Source organism: Aphelocoma coerulescens, chromosome 1A (assembly GCF_041296385.1).
Source record: "Aphelocoma coerulescens isolate FSJ_1873_10779 chromosome 1A, UR_Acoe_1.0, whole genome shotgun sequence".
NCBI lineage: Eukaryota > Metazoa > Chordata > Aves > Passeriformes > Corvidae > Aphelocoma > Aphelocoma coerulescens.
Genome location: NC_091014.1, coordinates 39795067 through 39818584, shown reverse-complemented (window position 1 = coordinate 39818584; position 23518 = coordinate 39795067). Strand labels below are relative to the sequence as shown.

Below are 23518 nucleotides of genomic sequence, written 5' to 3'. Positions count from 1 at the left end.
GGTTTTTTTACCCTTCTTGTGTGTTATGGAGAGTAAACTTAGTAACCTTAATCCCTTACCTTTTTCATTTCCGTTTGCATATTGTGGAGGCTTGTTTTTGTCAATGCTGTTAAAGCTCTGACTTCTCCGATTTAAATTGGAAGCTCCCTGGACCTTGGTACTGCTGCCTGCAGCTGGCACCCTTGAGGGTCCTGGAAGCCTGGAATGGTGAAAAAATTTAGTGAGAAATCAGTTCATTTTATGAAATGAAACATATAGGGGAGACAGTATGCAAATATCAGATCACAGTTTTAGACCAACTAAACCCAATGAATCGTAAGCAACAACGAGCAGGAGGATTCAAATTAGTTAGACTCCACAAATGAAAATAAAAACTTATCCTTACACACACAAAAGGGAAAAAGATACTTTCTAGAGTCACAAGACATATAAGAAGATGCTTTGCATTTGCCGTTAACATTGCTAAAACAGATTCACCCTAACAAATATTAAAGTGCAATGTCAATCTTTATTAAAATCTGTCACTTTTGTAGAGTAAGTATTAAAAAGAGATTAGAAAGCACAGCAATACATAGTTGAGAAATATTTTGTATCTCTAATAAATGTTTCACAGTTGTGTTTAGCATAAAAGCTGTCTTTTTAGTTATCTTCTTCAGTTATTTTTCAGAAGGCTATTGCCTAAAATACTTCCACCTTACTATTTTAAATGAAAAATACTGAAAGTACTTATTTTATCTAGATGATACAGATGCATTTGTACCTTTCAGATGGAAGTACATAATGTAGACTATACAGTGCATTTCTTAGTATCTGCTGCCACCATCTGAACCTTACTGTGTGGCTATGCTGAGGAAAAAAATGTAGATTCTTGTTGTTTCTGGCATGTGTAAGCCTGCATCTTTTTTAATCTGTTTTATGCTGTAAAATACCTTAATACATGCCTACTTCAAATTTTCTGAAGCACCTTTGTGGGCACCCCCAATCCTTTCCAGTTCTGTTATTTCTTAGACAAAATTAATTGCTCAAATCAGTCATAGACTTTTGCCATAGGAGAAGAGCATCTCTAGTCTCTTTCTTGCTTATTGGAATGATTTGAATAATGGCAGTGCAAATTATACCAGAGTTATCAAATTCTGTTAGTTTCACTTTATTATGAAAGAGCAGCATCAGAAGGAAGGAACAAAATCACATTACAAAGAAGTAAAAACATTTGATTTCTTCCAAACTTTTTTTCGTTTGTTTAATACATTGGCATAACAGAAATGTTCAAATAATTTTATTTTCATTTGCAAACATATGTAAACAGATCCATATTCTCTTTCTTTACCAGTTTAAACCTCAGAGAACTAATCCACTAATTATTTTTATGTCTCATTCTGGCCGCCAGCCTGCGCTGCTAGTCTCTGCGCTGAGCCCAGAGCAGACTGTCTCTGCTCTGCAGCTGTACACATGCTAACCTTTACTGTGACCCATGAATTCGAGTGATCTTCTGTTCCCTGAAGAATGCACTCAAACAAACTTAAAAATCCATTTTCTCCTTCTCATTACCCTAATTTGACAGGCAGTAAGAGCCCTGAGATCATTTGTCAGAGGTAATGACAAAAACAATGAAAAGGCATGTGCAACACTAGAAACTCATCTCTTCTGTTAAAATACAAAATAGTTCTGCATATATTCTGCATGCCAGAATTCAAGAACTTGCCACAATGAGCACATTATGCATGAGGTCATTTTCTCTACACACTTTCCAGTTTACCTCATTTGCTGACTTTCTTAATTGAATTCAGGTTTTAAATTGCTCTTGCAGAATCATGTTAAGCAGCTAAGGAAATGCAAAGGAGTATAACAAATAAGGGACAAGTCACATACCTCTGAACAGGCTTCGGAAACACTGCCACAGATTTAAAGTATTAGACAATAAGACTGTTAACCTTGACATGTTGAATGTGGACAAGACAGGAGCATCAGCAATAAGGAAAACGAAGACCTATAAATGCAGGTGCAAAGCAACCGGACCGTGGTGTAGCTCCTTTCAAGCTATCACCAGCAACTCGCATTGTGTTAGCGTTCCGTACTGCGAAATGCAATCTTTATTGTAGATTATGCAATTTAGAGTTCATTGGTCTCACCAATGAACTGTACAGCAAGGGTATCATTAATGAACATGTTGATTATTCCCCCTCCCCCCCCCCCCCCCAAAAAAAAAAGAGAAAGCTAGAAAAAAGAGTAAGCTTTAGACCTCAGCTTCTTTCTTCTACAATCTGGCTTGTAGATTTTAGTGCTCATGGAAATGACAGACTAAAAATACTGACAAAATCTGAAACAAGTCAGCTCCTACACACAGCTCTGTCAAATTCACTGCCAAAACAAAGCCTCTCATTCATGGGGACTGTGTGCAGGCTACTCTTGATGGAGCAGTAGTCTTGGAAGTCATTCTTTTTTTCTGCTCTATTTTGCTTCTGCATTAACGTAACTCTGTGAACTCAAACTTTCAGGTGGGTTTGTCATATTTCCAAAACATCTAGTGGGAACTGAGGTGGACTCCCAAACTTCTTTTCACTCATGACTGAAGTCAGGAATTGAGCCAGAAAGAACAGAGCACTAAAATCACCAACTAATCCTTCACATCCAATATTTTACATGCAGAATACAAAGATGCAGGATACATAACAACCAGAAATATTGCTAATATATGGTACAAATCAGCCAACTGGCCAAAAGCCAATTAATACAAGGCTTTTCTGTGGCAGAGCTCACCATCGCAAAGCTTGCACACATAAAAAAATTACACATTGTTTAGTGTCTGCTTAACTCCAAAGGATAAAATATAAATGGGCATATACTTGCTTGAGTATCACTAACAAGCAATAAATTAGAGATATTTAACTGACCTAGAAGCCTTTTTTTGACTGGTTGCAATTCCACTGTGATTAGACTGAGTTGCATATCTGGCTGTGAGACTGTATGAGAAGAAACAGAGAAATTGAATTAAAGAATTTCTTTGAATATGTATAGAAAGAATACACTTACCAGCAAACTATGAGTTAATGAATGCAAATTGAACATGGATAGAAAACACAAATTAACTGGCAACAATATGAAACAATGCAAACATGCATATTTTTATGAGAGATGCAATGAACAGATTATGAAACAATGGATACTGTTATAAAATGTCTCATTTGATAGAAATTATCTTATGAATAGAAAAAGCAAGCAAATTCCCACTGAATTCCTGAAGTATAGCTCAATTCACACAGAATTTACTTTAAAACATTGTGCCCTTGGTTTTTTTTACCCCATGAAAAGCACTAAGCACAAATACACACCTACTGGTCTCTCCAGCAACCTGACTGTATTCACAGTAGGGCTGTTAGGAACAGATCTGCTATACCAAATATAATGTGGATTCAGAAAAATTCTTGTTAAAGCAAGGTAACTCTCCTGACAGTAGAGCTATATGGAAGAAGCACCCTGTCACAAATTTTATTACTTTTACAGCACAGGTCACATATGTGGTGACCCAGGCAATGAATCAGAGGCTGCATTAAGAAAGCCCTGGCATGTGCTTAGACTCACTGTGAAATTCCACAGGAAATGCACCTTTGTCTATTAAGGCATCCACGTAGCATTTCTGCAACAGAAGACATACTATACTATAGGGCTAAAAACTGTGTGTTCCTATTGACACCCAGCAACCTGGCATTACTAGACAGCAAATTATTTCCTCTAATCTTTTAGACATTTGCATAGGGGATATGTAAAACATATGGCCAAGGTACAGCTTTCTGATAGGTAATTTCAGTTTCCATAAACAGGTGCATCCTTTGGGATCCACACAGTCTAAAGTTGTAGAGAGGCGCCTAAGCCAGGTGCAATCACAACATCAAACTCCTTGAATTATTAAGGAAGTCATGGACAACTGAGTAAGCAGAAACTCTGACAGTCACAGATTTCTTTTGTTTCTCAAAGTTCTGCATCTTCCAGAAATTCTTCTGAGGAGCAGCAGAAACCACAGGGCTCTAGTCCCAGCTTTATAGACTGGCAGCACATATTCAAAGCACCTGCTGGTGTTGAGTCTACCAGAACAGTGTTAAGCAATTTCTGCCAGTCCACTGAAGCAGCCAGCATGAGTGTAAACCAGATGGGAGAAGCTGTCAGGTAAGAAAAGTCTTCCCTTTCTTAGCACTGCAGTGCTGAAAAGGGGCAAGAAGAAAGCACAAACCAAGGGACAACGTTGAGACTGGAATGGGATGTGGGAGTATTGCTACTTTAACAAATTAAACCCCAAGAAAGGGTTCAGAGCTGCCTCTGTTCCTGCCAATTAAAAATGGCATATTTGCACATGATGAATATAAAAAATAGGAGAGTACTTCAAAGGGCAAAAAGGAATCATTCAATATGTAAAAGCAGCATTCAATTCTCTGACATATATCTTCAGAGTAATGCTGACAAATTGCTTTTTTATATGACCATAGCTTCTGTGGATATTATAATTACTTATAATAATATCAAACTAATTTTATAATAATTTCACTTTATGTATTTTTATCTATCTAGTTTTTAGTACATTGTATTATATTTCACTTGCAGCTATATTTCTTAATAATGTCTGGACTTATGATGCAAATGTGACATAGGTTGTTTTACTGAATTTGTTACATTTGTGCCTGGCATAATAGTCCATCTTTTGAGATGAGATCTTTCTCTCATGTTCTTTTTCCAACATACTTAAAATGAAGGAATCTACACATGAATAGCTGGTTATCTGAGTTGACTAAAATAAGACATTTGTGAGAAAAATTGCATGTCAGATAAAACCTTAGTGCATTTATGCTGTAAAAGGTGGAATGATACACAGTACAATCAACACAGAAAATAAGATGGGAAAGCAGAGTGAATAGGATGCAGAGCCTTAGTGTATCACAGCATTTCTACCTCAAACAACACATCCAGAGTAAATGGAAAGATCAGAACCCTTAATCTCAGTGTTGACAAGCTAGCCTACAGACTTTAAATAGCAATAAATACATAAATACCTATCTGATAATGCTTGCTAGAATGCTTTCCTTCTTTGCCTGTTAGTTGGGACTCCACCCACCAGCAAATTCATGAAACATCAGCCTATAGACTGCTTTCAAACTTTCCAGACAGGCTTGAAAGGCATTGATGAAAGTATCAATGTCAGTAATACACGATTTGTAAAGCATGATTTCCACTGTGACTGAATAAATTTATTTTCCAAAGTAATGTGACAAAAGAAAGGCAAAAAGATAATTTAAAGCAGATGCATCAAGTTCCTAATGACTTTAGGTTTTCCTTCTCAATTGACTCTGGATGTCCTGGGCCCATGAAAGCTTTGCATGGATGCATTTCCCATTTGCTGGCCTCACTTTTCCAGATGTGAACTGCAACACTGTTGCAGACTAGACTTTAGTCTAGCCAATCCTCTAAATGTATAAACAAATATTTACCTACTTCCCTCTGTCCTGCCAGATAATTGTCTGTGGGTAGTATCTGTCAGTCAGGAAAATAAACCCGTTTTGCTTAAAACAGTTATTTTTAATGCTTACAAATCCACACCATGATATTGTACGTATGTGTCTTCAATAAAGCAGTAAATGGATTTGAACAGATCAGACGGTATCATTTTAATGCTACAGCATTCAGGATAAGGAAGGTTTTACTTGTCAGAGAGCTGGAAAAGGGGATTTTGAAAGCCTCTGGTTCTCAGCGGTCTGGTACGAGAACCCTTTCCACTGTCATGATACTCATACCATCTACACCATGTACAGAGGACCACGCATCATGCTTAGCTCTCCTCTTCCAAATAACACACAGCAGAAGTGAAATAAATCCTGTCCAAAACAGGTAAAATGGCATATAGACATCTGTTACCAAATCCCTAGAAATAATCTGAACTCTGTCTTCCAGGTGGAAGTCATCAATATTTTGTCTTACAAACCAGGGAAACACTAGTCAACACAGCAGATATGAAATGGTGACAACTGGGAAATTTCTTTTGCTGTGAGAAAATGGAATAAACATCCTGAGACTGTCCAGAAAGGCAGTCTAGCACGGAGGTAGCTGAGGTAGCATTGAGAAGAAAGGACAGTGATGTTGCTGACCCCGAGGTGCTGATGGAGAACACCTGTATGAATGTCTGTATTGTGCTGACTGGTTGCAGGAACCAGGGCTCTGCACAGTGCCACATGGCTGTGCAGCACAGTCAGCTGCATTGGGGACCTATCCACCATGTTCCATCAGGATGGGGAACTGATAGACGTCATTCATTTGCAGGGAGGACACAATCACAAAATGGTCCTACAAGGTGTCGAGGAAACTAGGAGATCAATATAAGCTACAATATAAAATGACTTTATGTGGCACTTAGGGTTTTAGTAGTGGACTTGGTGGTGCTGGGTCCTAGCAATTGGACTTCATGAACTTACAGGTCTTTTCCAACCTAAATCATTCTACGATTCTATGAAGAAGGAAGGCAACAGATTGTTTGACACTGGACTAAGCTACCGGAAAGTCTGTCTTGTTGCCATACAGTATGTCAGAAAAAAAGCAGGTCCTTGAAAGTGGGTTAACACATAAAGCTGAAGGATGAAGCTTCTATAAACCTGAACAGAACATGAATCAAGCTAAAAATATTTTAACCTCCGTCTTCAAAAAGTAACCCATGCAGTGACAACCTGAATATCATCTACTTTTTATTAAGTCTTCCAAAGGATCAAAAGGTTCATGTTACATCACACTGTCATTTTCCTATAATGTTAAGAGTCACATGGTGGTTCTAAAATGCCAGCTATGCACTATGCTAAAATTAGAAAAAGGCAAAGGGGTTTTTAGTATATAATCAAACTCTTTCTTCCTTACTAACATACTTGAATTTTAATATGCTGTTGAGCTTATAAAGTACATTTAATCTCTAGTGTGAATGCACTCCAGAGCTGTTCAAGACTTTTGTATTAGAATGATTCTCTGAAAAAAGACTAATTTAAAAAGAATGTTTTTTCAATGTAAAAATTTCCCCAAAAGGTCTCAGTTGCACTGTGCACCATTTTTTTCTTTTTTATTTTATTTTATTTTTTTTAATAAGCTACTTGGAAGCTCATCATCCTACCGGTTGAAAAGCACAAGAGATAATATTCTAAGGTCTACCTGTCCAAATTCCAAGTGTGCCTGGAAAGATGCCACACGAAACAAAAGTTTCCAGGCTCCTCACCATAGAAAACAGTTTGGGCAGGTAGAAGATCCCTGATTCCCCAAATATATAGGCAAGGAACACTGAGGAAGAAACCAAAATATTGAACTTCTGTACAAACAATATTTTTCAGACATTTCTTTTCCCTTGTTAGCCCAGTCTTGGTGAATTAATATATGGCTATATCTACATATATGGATCTACATTTATCTACATCTATATGTATTTATTCATTTGTAAATAAATAAACATTTAACATTTATATAAATGTTATGTATGAATGTGTACTTTATAGATAGAGGTATTTTATCTGTGTATATCTGACACATGAACACACATTCATTTTTTCATTCACAAGAGGAAATGTCTATGGCTCAGGCAGTTCTAGCTCATACCCTGTCATCTGTTCTAAATTAGTAGGACATTTCTCCTTTCCGCTCTTTGAACTTCTGGCATCTTATTCAAGCAGTCTGTCTCCAAACGATTCATGCTTGGAGGTACAAGTAAAACTATGTTTTCAATGTTTTCCTATTGTTCACAACTCATAAAGCAAAATGCAGATAACCCAGTTTTGCATCAATATTTATGTTCTTGCAGAATACAGAGACTTGTAATAAGAATCAATCATCTGCCACAGTGACCATAGTTTTCCCGCTTTGGTCCCCGTATTGTAGTATAGGTATTTTGTGGAATTTAATGAAGGAGTACAGGAATCACAACATTAAAGAAACAAAATGGATGTCTAGCAATAACTGTGTGTTGCAGTTTAGGACACTGTGCTACTTAGCTACTGTGCTTAGCCTAACCTGTAGCACACCTAAAATGCCGTCTTTTAAACCTTACTATTTTTCTCTGAACAAATTGGACAAGTGGATAACAGCGTGCTGCCAGAACTAGGATTAGGCCCTTAGGGATCGACTGTACCCTTTTATGACCTTATCTCCATACCATTTATGATCTTATACTTGAACAAAATTATATCAGAGTATCTGCACAGAATCATATGCCACCATTCAGCTTCAGTTTGATACAATAAAACTGTAATAAAGTTTTTTCCTAGAGGGAATGGAAATGCAGGTGACAGAAATGCTGATGCTCTTACTTCTTCAAATCTATGCTAATTATCTCTTGAATCTTTGCATAGATTTCCAGAAAATCTACATTCATAACACATCCTAATGTATGGCTGGGATTGCTATAAACCTGTGTCAGTCAAAAAATCATCGCATGGTTAAGTGTTTCTATTGACAGTAGTAAAATACATTTGTAAGCATTTTTTTTGGTCTCCCCATTGACTTTAAAATGGTAAAGAGCTTTGTAATATAAAGAAAATACAAAAGATTGTACCAGTATTTCAGCTATTTTCCCTTAAGTATTTTCAAAACACAAATAAATTCCTGTAAGTCTGGTGAATTTTAAATATTAAAAAAATAACTTTTTTTTTCACTTCTATTTTAATCTATTTTCCACAGACAATGACTGCCAAACAGCACTGGCTATGCTTCTTTAGAATTTATACGGATTTTGATTTCGGAGTTTTTTTGGTAAATGAAGAGAGAAAGTAATTTCCTCCACAGCTTCTAACTGTAATGTTATTTCATTAACTGACACCTGCAAAACCACAATATGTAGAATATCAAATTTGTTGCACAGTCTGTGAAAACAGTAAGAAATAACAGTTGATAGAAAGGACTGACAGAAGCAAAGAAAGTAGCAGTACAAATAGAAAACTATAAATAAATCTAAGAATGCAAGGAAAAGACCATTTTACTTCCTAATAGGTAAAAATGGAATCATACAACAACAACAAAAAAAAAAAAAAGAAAAAAAAGAAGGAAAAAAGGAGAAGATTGCACTAATTTAATATGGCTACCCTTGCATTTTACACATGTTGGAATTTTATTTGCCATATACAAATAATTATAGGCAATCTCCAATGTTCACAAGACGTCAGAATTAAATAGGTGGGAGGTCTGGGAAAGTAATAAATGTATGGACATTTGCATCAGATTTCATTTTCAGAGAATGAGAAGAACTAATGAATCTCAATAGAGAGTGAGGGTAGAACAGCAAAGAATGTCTTAAGGGAAAATAACTTACTTATAAATCTTCTATTCCTTCAAAAGGGAATATATAAAAGATTGTATTTAAGTGCTACAAGGATGAATGGAACACTTCCCATTAAATTCTACATGATCTGGATTAGCAACAGTTAAAATTATGGCCAAAGTGCATCAAAACTGACATATAAAAGTAAAGAGTGGCAAGGGTGACACAGGCCAGACAATGAGAATATTTGAAATGTACAAAATGAAAATTGCCATTAAACTGATTTAAAGCACTCTGGAAAACTGCAAGAACAGATAATGTGAAAAGATGACAGTTGCATTTTGAACTGCAAACAGCAGAAGAGGCAGGGAAAAATATTTTTCTTGAGTAAAGGTAATTCATAAACAGAAGAAATCAGTGTAACTACATGTCACAGGTTCCTAAAGAAAACGTTCAGACATACAGCAGATACTTTGCAAGGAGATAAAATGGTGTGTAACAAACAAGGGGAGATACCAATCAGCAAAGGACAAGTTTCAAGGATCCAGCCCACAGAAGCATGTAAGAAGGTAAAACATACAAGCAGTTTATGAAGGATTGATAGTGAAAGTCAAATGGGGGATGGACAGCTTAAAAAAATCTGAAATCCTATTGAGAGACTAAAAATACTTTATAATTTAATTTTTTAAATTTTCTATCTAGGCTTGATATAGTATGCTAGAGTGGTGTATTATAACTATAGAAAAGACCACTTATTTTAGAACCTGAATGTCACCTTGAAACACCCTTTCCCCCATTATTTTAAGCTTAAGAAATGTTAGATATCTTCTTAGAGAGGATGGGTTAGAGGGAAGAAATATATGAGAAATACATTCTTACTACTACTTTGTTCTGTCTTTTCTGTGTGAAGGTTATTAGGCAGGTTAGTCATTTGCCACTGAGACACACTAAATTCTTTATTTACTTTAACTTCAGGACAAATACGACGAAAGAACTTTGTTTCTGATGTTCCTATCATTGGGAACCTTGAGGACTATAATGATTGTATCTTTGGGGAGTAGAACAAAATGGGGACAAAGCTGATGTACAAGGTAAAATAAAAGGTTAAAATAAAACTAAATATCTAAGGGCCATTTGAAGGTCAGCTTCCTGCAGATCCTGGAACAATCACATTAAGCAACTCATTCTGCATTATCTCCCAGACACATAAAAATACATGGATTAGCACTTTGTTTGCTTAGACCCTTAATAGTAAACAGAGAACAGAAAGAAGAAATAGATATTTTCCTAATTTTTCTTCTCTTCAGTGATTTGATAATGATTCTGTAGTGGGAAAAGCAGGAACTACCTACCCATTTCCCTTCACCAAAACAAGCGACTAGCAATGGCAAGAGCTAAGGACAGCAAAGGGACTTGGTTTCATCACTTTCCTATCTGTTAATCAAGGAAGACACACAACTATGGACACCTTCCAGTTTCTAGCCTATGTCAGTGCCATGCACTTGATGTAGACTGCTGCAACCATATTTTAAACCTTGAGAATATTTAAATGACGGCCTTTTTCTAAACAGAGCGATGTAATCAAGATTGCTACGCAGATTGCTACTATTCTGACATGGATAAATTTCAATTCATAACATAACAACTACATTTTCATTACTGTATTTCACACAACACAAGCTCTGTGTCCAATATGCTTAATTTCTTCCCTAGTACTTCTGAGCAGCAGGCAACATGAAACCCTCTTCCTTGCAGTAGTTATATATGCAACTGCCTATAGAAATCAGCTACCTAACTTTGTTTATATGCCCACAAAAACCAGGGTGCACTTTTAATATAACAAATTTAACAAAATCCATCTGGACCTCAAGCTGTGCTCATCATTCCTGTACGTGATAAAATAGTTTGTCCGTCTAGGGGAATTTTTCTGACAGCTTACTGAAACCAGTTACTGTCTAATCTGTAAATGAGACAGAACTTCTTTCATCACATGTGTTTTCTCTTAGTATCTGGGTGGTTGAAAGATCATCACCACAGATGTATTGCTCTGATAATGGAATCCACTAGCAAAGCGAAGCATAAAAATATAATGCAGCCATTGTTGTCATCTATCTGTACTGACAGATATAAATAAGGCCACCAGCACTGTATTTTTTAAAATAAATCTCAGAGCTGCAAAAAAGTCATAAGGAAAGAGTGAAGTGCCAACTTCAGATTTCAAAGTATTCAATTCCCAGTTAGTCATGGAAGAATATAGGAAATTTTAGGATAAAAAGAAATCAGAAATCACATCTAAAACTATTCTTTGTCTTTGGTTACCATTAATTATTTACCACAGATTTTTTCACTAATGGTCTAATAATTTCAGTTTTTATTATTACTGGTACAAAACTATGATCATCTATAAAGAAAGTATGCTTTTTGCAAGGCAATTTCACTTACCATGAATCAACTACCTTCATTCTTTTTACATTTAATTTGAAATGTTGCTGTTGGCTGTAGGATTAGACAGGCTAATGATACTCTTTCAAAAGAAGAATCTTGCTTGCCTTCTGTGTGCAGTTTTCCCAATTCTGACGTTGGTCACAGATTACATGGGAATAGGAATGTTAGAGTATTGCCATACTGACCAGTTATGCATAACCTTGTAAGGAGCCTGTGAAAGAAGATTCATCATCCTCCCATGCAAACTTTGCACTTAGGGAAGAGAGGTTCCTCCAGAAATTGGTTTAACTACATTCCTGGTCTGTGTTGTCTCCTAGTCACCCAAGGACAACTAGACTCCTGAATTAGTCTCCTGAATTCCCCATTTCTGCACAAACCTAATCTGTCCACTCTTGCGATATTCTGATTATAACCTTCCCCTAGGGCCTCTTGCCTTAGCAAAGCAACCTCTGTATGAAGCCTGTAGAGCCCTAATATAATTTGGTGTCTGTTTCATGTTTGTTGACAAAGGGCTCAAACACTGTATAAAGTAGCTTGTCTTTAGTGGCACACGGAATGGATTTGGACACAGTAATAATCACAGACTCATCATTACTGAGGACATCATAATCTGCAAATGAGGATGAGTATCATCTTCATCATCATCACCATCATCATCATCACCGTCACCATCAGCTGCAGGACCAGTCTCTTAAATTAGGAGCGAGATGCTAGCTCTGCACATGCAAAGACAAAACTTTCTTGGTCTACAGCAAGGCTTGAATGCTACAACCTCTGTAATTTGAGTATCTTCAGTGTGACTTCTCAGAGGTATTTCCCTCTCCCATGTATAATCTGTATTTCTCTTGGAAGAAGTGAAGGGCATCACTTTCTCGTTATTTGTTTAATGAAGAAAATACAACAGCTTTTTACCTCTTAGGAAATCAAGTTGAAATGACACGATATATTTATTATATATTAGCTGGAAGCAACAAAGAGGATAACTTTTCTCATAGAATATTCTAACGTAAAATAACCTCAGTTATTAATTGAAACTAAGACATAGTTTCAAATACTTAAAGTACAACATAAAATGTGATTGATTATTAAAGATCTAAAAAAAATGCACTAAGTCAATATAAAGCACCCACCTTTTTCTGTGTATATATTTTGCTTTTGCTTACATGTATTCATGCATACAAGCACATAGATACCAAATTCACTTAAATATACAGAGTGCATCAGAAAGACATCTTTATTTCTCATGTGTCTAACAAAGTAGATACGTGTGAGTCTTCTGGTAAAATAAAATACCCGTGGTTTAAGAAGATGATTTTCAAAATACCCTTGAAAAGGTACTCAAATTAGGTTTGAAGCATTTTGCCATTATTGAAAAAAGATGAATGTCCCATTCACACGTTAGCAGCTATAGTCATTATCTGGCTTCTGTCATAATAATAAGGTAATTTTTCTTGTTCCTTTCAAAAACTTGAAAGAACTGTTTCTAGGTAATAAAAGACCACAGGTCAATTTAATGGAAGCTACTCTCTGTTATGTGTATTTGCCAAATATTTTTTTCCAAAATATACACCATAAGGGATTTTCTGCCTTAAGGCTTCTACATACCAAACCTTTCCACAGTTATGTTAGAAATGTTAGAAAAAAGGAAAGAATCAAGAATTTTTAAAAACATATTCATAACTGCAACACAGTAATAAAAAAAGGCATACCTGCACAATAAATGTGTAATAATAAATAGCCTTAAAGATTAACATTCACTATGAAAGGATAAAATAGCTTGTTTTATCAACAGCACTTCAGAAAAAGAGTAAAATGACTCCATTATTGATTGATAGCAGTTAGATTATCTATTGAGTTAATAGTTTCATATGGACAGTGTGAAGGATGTACATTAATATACACTTCAGATTTTATCACTTTCCAAAATTCTCCATTCAGTGAAATATCTAGGTTTCAGTGTCTGTATGAAGCTACTTTTTGCCAAATATATCTAAAGGTCTCAAGTGTCCCATGGAGCAGTCATGTGAATTCCTCAGGACCTTCTAAATCACGAGCCAGCTCAGTTATGTTGGTTGCTTCTGTAATTATTGCTGAGACACACCTGACATGAAAGCCATCACAGAAATCAGTTTGGGGAATCATGTAAGCTACCTGTCCACATTTTAGATAGCAAAAAGTGGGCAAGAGGAAAGATGAATTTCACCAAAATCATCTTTTCTTTTTTTGATTTATATTTTGGCTTCTGTCTAAAAAGAAGCTTTCATTTACCCATTAGCACCTTTAAACTAAAAAGGTGTTTGGGAAATATTTTTAAATTATTTTTCAAACTATTTATTTTAGTGGGGAAAAAATTAATTTAATTAAATGACTACTATGAAAAGAAGTGTTGCTAAGTCCACCACAGAGAATTCACATCAGTGTACATTTAAATATGCCTATTTGTGGAGAACTTGTTTTCACATGTGGTCATTTTTCTTAGAAGAGGACATATAATTTTATGTTAATTTCTTTGTATTACTTCAAAATAGTGACAACTGAAAAAAAAAAACAAGAAGAAAATTAGTATTGAAAGAAACTGTATTTCAGTTTGTTTCTAAGTTCCAGGGCTCAGTGTTTTGGTAGCAGCTACATAGATGCCTTTAGAGTAGAAGATAGAAACCTTTCATAAAGGAGAAAGCTTTTAGTAGTAGGCACTTTTCTTTATCCTTAAAAACTTAAATGAAAAATATATGGATAGAAAAACCCATACTTCCTCAGGCAATGCAGAAGTTTATAGTGACAAGCATCAAACTTCTGTATATGTGAAAGCAAGCAGAAAAAACATGCTTTTACTTAACAGATAAGAAAGAAGAAAGATGGCATCAATCTTGGTCTAATAATTTTTTACAGAGAAATATTTTACATCTGAACCATAGCTATGAATAGAAATTTAATCGAAGAATTAAATTATTTTAAACTCCTAGATTAAAGAGGAAGGTCTAAAACACACTGATGGAAGTAAAATTTTTTCAAACCAGCCTTAGATGTCACTCTACAAAAGCATAAATGTGGGGGTTCTGGGATATGGAATAATTGCTTTGAACACTGAAGCATGTTTTAACACAGCAAAGTAGAAGGGGAGAAAAAAGTGCAGAAGGACCATGAGATCATGGGGAATTACAATGGAAAGCTTAATAAAAGATTCATCACCTCTTTGCCTACCATGTGCAATCACTGTCACCCAAATAGTAAAAAAACTTGCTTTATCCAGGCTTTTTCAGACAAACCCTTGCAATAGTCATGATGCATAAAGGAACACTGTAATTTTTTTGTAATTAAAAATTCACCATGGGTAAATTACAAAATCAGGAAATGTTTCAGTTCTTTCTAAAGAATTATGAACATAAAACAGTAACCGAAGGTATTTACAGGAAGCTGGATAAGATCTTAATTCCACTGATTAAAGCTGCGAACACTTAATTCCTGAATAACAAGATGTTATTGCCTCTCATACAGTATTAAATATCCTTCACAAAGCAGAAATTCAACTTTGGAAAATGTTGAGAATGGTCAGACTCGTCTAGGACCACACCATAATTTCCCAGATTGCATGTTAATAGTATACTTCACAGAGAAAGCATTCAAAGACATTAATTTTCAGTAGCAGAGAAAATAAATGCACTTCACTTTGTAACGCCCCAGCCAAACGCAAGTGTATCTTAATTTTTGTATCAAATGAGGTAATTAAAATGCTATCAGTGACACGTTCCTCCAAAACATAATTTTAAAACATTTCTAGTTCCAAGACATAGATTTCTATCAGGCTGAAGTGTTAGAAGTTTCGTCAATTGAAGAAGAAATATGTTTATTATACAAATGAAAGTGTAATTTATATATGAATGGACTTAAGAACCAGAATGTCAATATATGTCTGATACTTTTAATCCAATGTAGATCATTGACTTACCACATTCTAGACATACAGTTGTTTAGTAAGTCCACAAAAATATTTTAAACAAGGATATAAAAAATGGAAAAATACTAAACCAAACAAAGCAACAGACAAAACTTCATGAAAATCTACAGTTGACATTTTTTTTTTAACTTCCCCAATAAAATATACATTGGCAATACTCTTTCCATTTAAACAGATATTTCTGTTTCAAACTCATTCTTCTGTAGTAGCCTTTAAGCAACTACCTTCTGAAAATATCTTTTTGGATACAGTCTGAAAGCAATGTAATTCAGCAATTATTGGATTCTGCTGAGTGCTTCACTTACTTAAAACTAAATAAAAATCTGGCCCCTTAAAAGAAACAATTAGATTAGGGCTATTTCTCCCTTTTAAAAAGAACATTCAAATAGAATTAGGCCCTCAAAAACCAGAATGTGTGGGAATAAAAAGAGTTTATAACAAATGAAAGCAATAATTGTGCCTTTTCCCCATGTGTTTTGTTAATTATTGGAAATTGTTCATTTACGTATGGAACTGGGTATGTGAAGAAAACATGAAAATAACCAGTACTAACCACATGGTGTGCTAGCTGCCTCTTGTTGTGCAATGGGCAGAAAAATCAATAATAAAATAAAAGAAAGGCTTACAATTAATTAAAACTGGAACTAAATCTAATTGGGAATGTTCTCTGCTCTCGCTCTAACTTTACTCCCAAGAAATGCGGGCTTACTACCAAAAACCACACTGAATCCACTGCGTAAATAGCTAAAAAAATTCTTTAAATGGCCTATTTTTTATACAAAATTGTGTCTTTTTCAGACAGAAAAATAAAAAGCTTTTACACCTGAGAAAAATAACTTTTTAACCTACCTTGACTGCATATCTTGGTGTGTTTTGGACTGGCTGATTTCAGCTGGAGTTGAAGGGACTTGCTGTTGTAGCTCTACCAAAGACTGGTAGTACTGTTGCTGATGATGTTGCTGCTGTTTGTACCGAGACAAACTGAAAAACAGCCCTAAAATGGCTTTCAAATTTCCATTCCTTATTTCTATAAAAAAAAAAAAAAGAAAGAGAAAAGGAAGTGAAAACACTTGGGTTTTAGACTTCAGTTTTGTAACTGTCATACTAAAATATCTCTGTACATATCTAGAGCTACACATGTTTATGTCTTATATCTCTTCATTTACCTGAAAAGTCAGAGACATTTTAGGTGTCACTGATAGTTTATTCTTTATTATAATTTTTGTTTATTTATGTTTCAGGGTTGCAATAAACACCTATCTCTACAGTGCCCTCATGATGAGTCATTTGCATGGTCATAAACAAGAGTATATCCAACCTTAAATAAGACACATAATGTGAAATGAATACTCCTGTCTCAACAAAGTACAAATATTCTAATTAAGGAAAAGTTCATTTAGAAAAATCTGAATTCTTTCTGGTCTTAGATATACTTCCCTTCAAACCTTGTGACTTTAAATTAGTCTTTTGGCTTTTGGGGCAAATTCTGTGCACATTGGCAATAAACAGTGAGTTCTGGAAAAATCAAAAGACTATATGGCAATGGTTGTTGTCAGTGAGCACATATCCATTCATACAGATGTGCAGGGTACATGAGAGAAGAAAATAAATGGAAGGCTGGTTTTAAAAAAGGTGACTGTAATGCTCATGATTAAATCTTTGAACTTTCAAATGACATGATTATTTTATAGCTTTCTGTTTTATACTGCTATTGCTGATAACAAAGACTTAAAAACTACAGCTTCCATGAGGCTAAAACAGCTACCTGAATACAATTCTGCTGAACCATGTAGCGTCCCTATGTCTCCTATTCCTTTTTTAGCTTTTGCTGATCCTGAGATGAAGATTTTAAAAGGATAATGCTATTCCTTGCTGATAAAGGATCTCAATGCTGGAAAAGCAACCTCAGAAGACTTTAATGAAATTATCTGCAGCAGCTAGGTCTGTTCATAAGCTCATTATTAATTTTCTTTGGCACTGATCACCTTGTGAAAGGTTTTTATTAGAGCTATAGACTTGCAACCTAACATGTAATGCCACAACCTTTCTGCCTTCCCTGCAAATCAAAATACTGAGCTGTGTGTGCTACACAGCTTTCCCACGTAAAATTTCAAGCTGAATTTATACAAAATTACTGTCATTTTCATGTCTCTTAAACCATATTAATTTTCTTTCAATAGGATTCGTTGAAGTGTTAATATGTTACTACACAGGCCAGCAAACACTGCAGCTTTTAAAATGCTCACAATCTGTCCTTCAAAAGCAAACCCAATCCTGGACACTGGAATATACTTTTCAAAATGTAAATTTGTTCTAAGCAGACACAGTTTTTCACCTTCCCTGTGAAGATGCTGCAGGATCTTTGATTACCAGTGAGATCACCAGAGATATGCAGAACTTTGCCAGAATGAGTAAACTTTTTAGGCACCTATGACTTTTGCAGTCAGGTTGGTTTCAAGGAAGATCATTGTCAAGGAATACAGAAAACTTATATTTAAAATTATCCTAAAAAGCACCCCCAGAAACCAAATAACTATCCATTTTAAGTTGTTCTGATTTGAGAAGATTGTCAGTAAATGACACCAGTTTGTTTATTATAATTTTGGATCACTTAATGCTCAGAAAGAGAATCCTTCGTTAAATCCCACTCAATATATTTTAATCTTAAAATTTTGGTCTTCTTGTGTTCAACTATATTTTTTACTATTTTTACAGAAAGATGCTATTAGTAACTTTTTCTTTCCTACTTCTAATCAAGTTAGAAGATTTCTCCCAAGCAAAAAGTCCAGAAACTTCTAATGTGTACTAAGCACATACTTGGAAAATGAGGGGATTGTTTTTCTTTGTAGCAATTGGATAATTATTTATCAGCTGGGCTCTCAAGCAGAGATTCAGCAGTAAAGATTTGAAAATCACTTTTTTTCTAGACCTCTTTGCTCAAGTGTCAAAATGAGGTCAGAAACTGGTTGTGAAATCTTCAAAACTTGTTAAGCTTATGTTTTGTTTTTCTACAACATTTCTGGTCATTAATAAATGACCTGGTAGTAACAAGACACTTTACCAAAAGCTTATTACAAGAAACTCAATTTCTTCTCCCCCTAAAAAAATTTAATTTTCAGGATTACACATAGTAAAAATGGTATATTTAAGGGAATCACACTTCTGCAGTACTTTGAAGAATATTATTACAAAGATAGTGGTGGATTTACTCCAGATTCATGACCAACTGCGTAACAGCAGAATTAATGTTAATCTTACTTCAGCACTAAATGTTAAAATTTGGTTTTGAAGAATAATGAGTATTTTAAATCATAGTCCTTGCATTTAGTTCTATGTAGTATTATTGCTTTTAGTAGTACATGAAATTAAAGCTACACAACTGAAACTTATATCCTATTAAAATTATTTTCCAAAGCAAAACAAAGGTAGGAATAAAGGCATTACAGAATGCACACAGATTTTGATTTTTAAAAGTACAGAAAATGTGTCATGTACCATGTCAAGGTATTAAACAATGATGAGTGTCTTCATAAAATAAATTCATGCTATTCACACATTTGATTCATACTTTAAACGCAAGTAAAAATAGGTTGCTCTAGAAATTCTGGTTCTAAATAGCTTTGAGGTGAATGACAACATACAAAGGTTCTCTTAAATCACTTAAGGAGCTTTTCACAATTTGACTATCAAAGTGAATAGTAGGACATATTGTGACCATGTTGCACGTTTAAAATCCTAGATAGGTTCAGATGGTGAAAGACAGTAATTCTGAGTTAATTTAAAAATCAAGTAGTGGTTAGAAATCCAGATTTTTTTCTTCATGAATCTTCAAGAATTCAACTCAAATTATCACCTCTGAGGAAACAAAAATTTCCTTCCAGCTTTTAGTTTTGCTACAAGCAAAATAAAAATACAGGGTTGCACCTCTGGACCTGTTACCTTCAGGTGCCATAGAGGTCAGAGGGATTTTGAAGGTGCACAGCACCTTGCAGAACTGCTTAATATGCTACAGGACAAAGATGTATACATTTTACTAATTCACTTGCCTCTTACATGAACAAGGTAAATATTACATAATAATTAAGACAATTGATATTTGTAATGGTTTTTGTTAATTGTATTTATTAATTTAGTTGCAACCACGTTAGGCAATTACTTAAGGCGACTAATACAGCAAAATAGCTGAAACAGGAAAACCATTCACTCTTTCACTTAATAGAAGACATCAAAGGAATACTGTAATTTTCAGATTCATCTGGACAGCATTACTACTAATAATAAATTTGCTGAAACAAATAGTCTTCCCCGGGTTTATTTAACTGAGCAAGATCCTTATATTCTTGTTTGCTGTTTTGAATCAAATATATGAACAAGTTAAAAGAAAAAAATGCTCTGGAAGTTCTGTGCCTATCTAATATTGTGGAGGTAACATGAAAAGATTAATACCATTGAAAAAATATTGTTTTAAAACATTGTCTCAAGCTTCATAAACATTGCATTTCTTGGTTCAATTTCAAGGAAAAATTAAAAGGAAACCCTCTCACTTGTTATCACTAATCTATATTTGCATGCTGTTCAAGACAGCTGGAGCTTGGTATTTAGGTGCAAGTGATTTGTGTTAAGAAATTTAGCTTTCAGAAGAAAATATTGTTATTTGTTCTGATGATTTGTTTCTCTTACCTTCTGCAGAAAGACCTTGGACATTTACGCCTCTGGCTGCCAGAAAGCTAAGGCAGACATCAACATTCTCAATCTGCAACATGAATAGAAATAACAAGCAGCATAAGACTATTTGACAAAATGTAGAAATGTTGGGCGAGGGGAAAAAAAAAGAAACTGCCCAGGAATGAATACTTTACATTCATTGCATACTACAGCTCTTTACCAAAGTTTAGCAAGAATGATTACTGCTAATTGGGGAATCGAGATAAAGCTTTCATTGTCCACTTTGGTGCTTAAAAACAATTCACAAATGCCTGATCCAGAATGGCATGCTGGCAACTCAGCAACCCACCTAGTTAACATAAAACTGGATTTTTGTATGCTATAAACAAGCAGCAATGAACAATGAAAGCACCCATAGAGAATTAGACACTGAGTATATGTCTGGAGATGTGAGTGGCTGAGTTTACTAAAAACTGTAAGCAAAAACCTCCAACAGTGTTAGCAAAGGTACTTGAGATGATGTAGGATTCTGTGAAAATGATATCACTCTCATTCGTGGTTGTTTCTCTAATTTCTTTCCTTCAAATCTTACAACAAATAACTTTAATTTATTTATTGTTTATGCTCCTCTGAGGAGTTCTTGCTTAGTAAAGAACATGGTGCTGGCTTCTCTTGGTGATTTAGAAGAAATCTGCACCTAACTACAGGGAGCTTTAAGTACAAAAATGTAGCCTAAATGTATATCAAAAGAAGGATAAAACTTCTGCCTCTAAAATAAATAATCACAGACTGCTTTCATGCGTCTGTTTCTAACAGATGTGGGAGACAGGGGTTTCCAAAAGGTTCTCTTGAGTCACCATCCTCAGCTGATTACCCCAGTCCTTCCAGGACCTATGAAGGAATAATCAGCTATAAATGTAAAAGCTACTACCTTTGTTTGTAAGTATGCTGCTACAAAAACAGAAGAATTATGTACAGACAGATGTTTTGTTTCAAGTGGCTTCAACAGATTTGATTTTAAAATACTTTTTTTTTAGGTTGATGCATTTATTTCAAGGCAATTGGGACCACAAAAATAAAACAAAATTCTAACAATTTTTAAACAAATAGGTATTTTAAATACCTATTATCATTGGAGAAAAATAAAAATAAAGCAAAGAATATTCAATACTAAAAACATAAACCTGCAGTAGCTCAAGTCCATGCAGTTAATTTATTTGAATGTTTGCACATTTTACAGTATCTCATGTCAATGGTTTCCAACCATCAAAACATAAGGGGTAAATTCATTCTTGAATGAAAGCTACATGATCCTTGGCAATATCTTTTCTCGCCTAGGAAAGTCTTTTACTACTGTCATCTTTCTGTATTGGAGTTCAGCCACTATTCTCCAGAAATGGTAGCAGCTGAAATGATATAAATATTCTTTTTACTACTGACCCTAGAAATATGTATTATGAGTTTACAGACTGTCTTTATCCACGGGTATAAATTTATAAATTTATAAATACCTGCAAAATATTTAAGTATGATCTTCAAGGACAATAAATGTCAAAACATTACCAAACACATTTTTAAGAAGTCTTTTCAAACCTTGATTTCAAGGGCATGCTAACATTTACAGTGAATGATAAACAATCTCTTTTCTGAATCAATTACAGAAGAAAACCAAAACTCAAAGTCTGCAGTTAAACTAATGAAAGTCACTAGAAAAATTGGGGTCTACCATAAAGTTTTCATCAATCAGTTTGGTGGGTGTCACCAATTTTCACAGCTTTGAATGTAGAATAACTATCCTGAAATCAATGGGATTACTTCAGCTCTGGCCCAGCACAGTCTGAAGCAACCCAAGTATTAACTGTCATTTTCTTAAATGTTTATGTAGTTTTACACCACGAAAAATCCCAAATTAACTAGGTAATCTTGTTAAGACATAAGAGACGTGACACAGCTAAATCAGTTGCAAGTTGGCTGCAGCTAAAATAGGAAGATCTGATTCTTCCTCACCTCTTCTTCCTCCCAGGTGTGAGGGCCCTGCTGCTGCTGGGCTTCAGCGCTTCTCTGAGCACACAAGGAACTGGCTCCAAGTAGAAAACTCACCCAGCAAAAAGACAAATGGATTCAGTCATTCCAGTTTCCCGTGCAGTCAGATAAGCACAGGAGCCAGCAGAGTGGAGGGCGTGTCCCAGCCTGAGTAAAGCATCATTGCTTGGGAGAGGAAAGGGGAGGTGGGAAGGAGGGACAAGCGGATGGTGCCACACCTGGTGGCAGTGGCAAGGCACTGGGCTGGCTCAGCCCTGACCTCCAACTAAAACCCTACATCAGTTCAGAAAATAGTGCACATGAAGAGAATATTTCTACTCCACCTTTAAACAATGTCAACTACATAAGAAAAAACTTTGAACAGAAATTTTTTTGCCCTGAAGAATTGAAAAGAAATGAAGATTTGTTTGGCTGTTAGCTGTACAACTCATTGTGTCTTCGGACTTTCAAATCAACCATAATGCAGTATCAATTACTTCAAAGGTGGGAAATTCTGCTCTATTACTTAGTACTGGAAGCCAAGGGGAGGAAAAAAAAAGGAAAAAAAGAAAGAAAAATCAGTGCACTACATCAGTAGCACCCATCTTCAAATAACTGAACAATATTTCCTAACACATATTCTAGTTTAATCAAGTGATTTTTCATAAGGGACATGTCCCCTCTGTAGTAGTTCAGGAGACCACAGATGTAACAAAACCTAGTTCACTGGAAAACATTTAAGCCCAAATGTGAAAACATCTCAGTATCTATCTGCAATACCGAATATCTAGTAAATAATACGCCTAATACCTAAACGTTCACACATATTTAAGGTGAAAAACGTCCTATAGAAATAGCACCTGGTTATTTTATGTGTCTACTTTTACAGCATGTGTCTTTGAAGTCATGTCTCTTAAACTCTCAGACAAAACTAATCATTACCACTAACACCAATGACTCAGTATTCTGCAGAACTACAAAGCAAATTCTGTTTTGCTTCAGAGTTCACCAAGAGAAGAGTAACAGAAGCCCTGAGTCAAAAGTCACCCTTTTGGTAAGGGTATATGAAGCAATAGCAGTGGCCAACTTTCAGACAATAGACTGGGGTTGCACTGTTAGCCTTATAATAAAGTCTTGTTTTGACTTGTGAATTGAGCAAGTTTGGTGTG

General features: G+C 35.1%; 1 protein-coding gene across 5 annotated transcripts in view; it reads right to left on the bottom strand.

Annotated features, from left to right (window-relative positions):
* NAV3 (neuron navigator 3) overlaps nt 1-23518 on the bottom strand; it is a 484909-nt gene that overhangs the window by 140011 nt on the left and 321380 nt on the right. For all 5 annotated transcript variants that reach the window (XM_068999468.1, XM_068999461.1, XM_068999483.1 and 2 more), the window contains 4 exons: nt 20343-20415; nt 16512-16689; nt 2892-2960; nt 60-199 (listed from right to left, as the gene is read on the bottom strand). In XM_068999468.1, coding sequence (XP_068855569.1) covers nt 60-199; nt 2892-2960; nt 16512-16689; nt 20343-20415 — 460 coding nt within the window. The remainder of the gene's footprint in view (nt 1-59; nt 200-2891; nt 2961-16511; nt 16690-20342; nt 20416-23518) is intronic.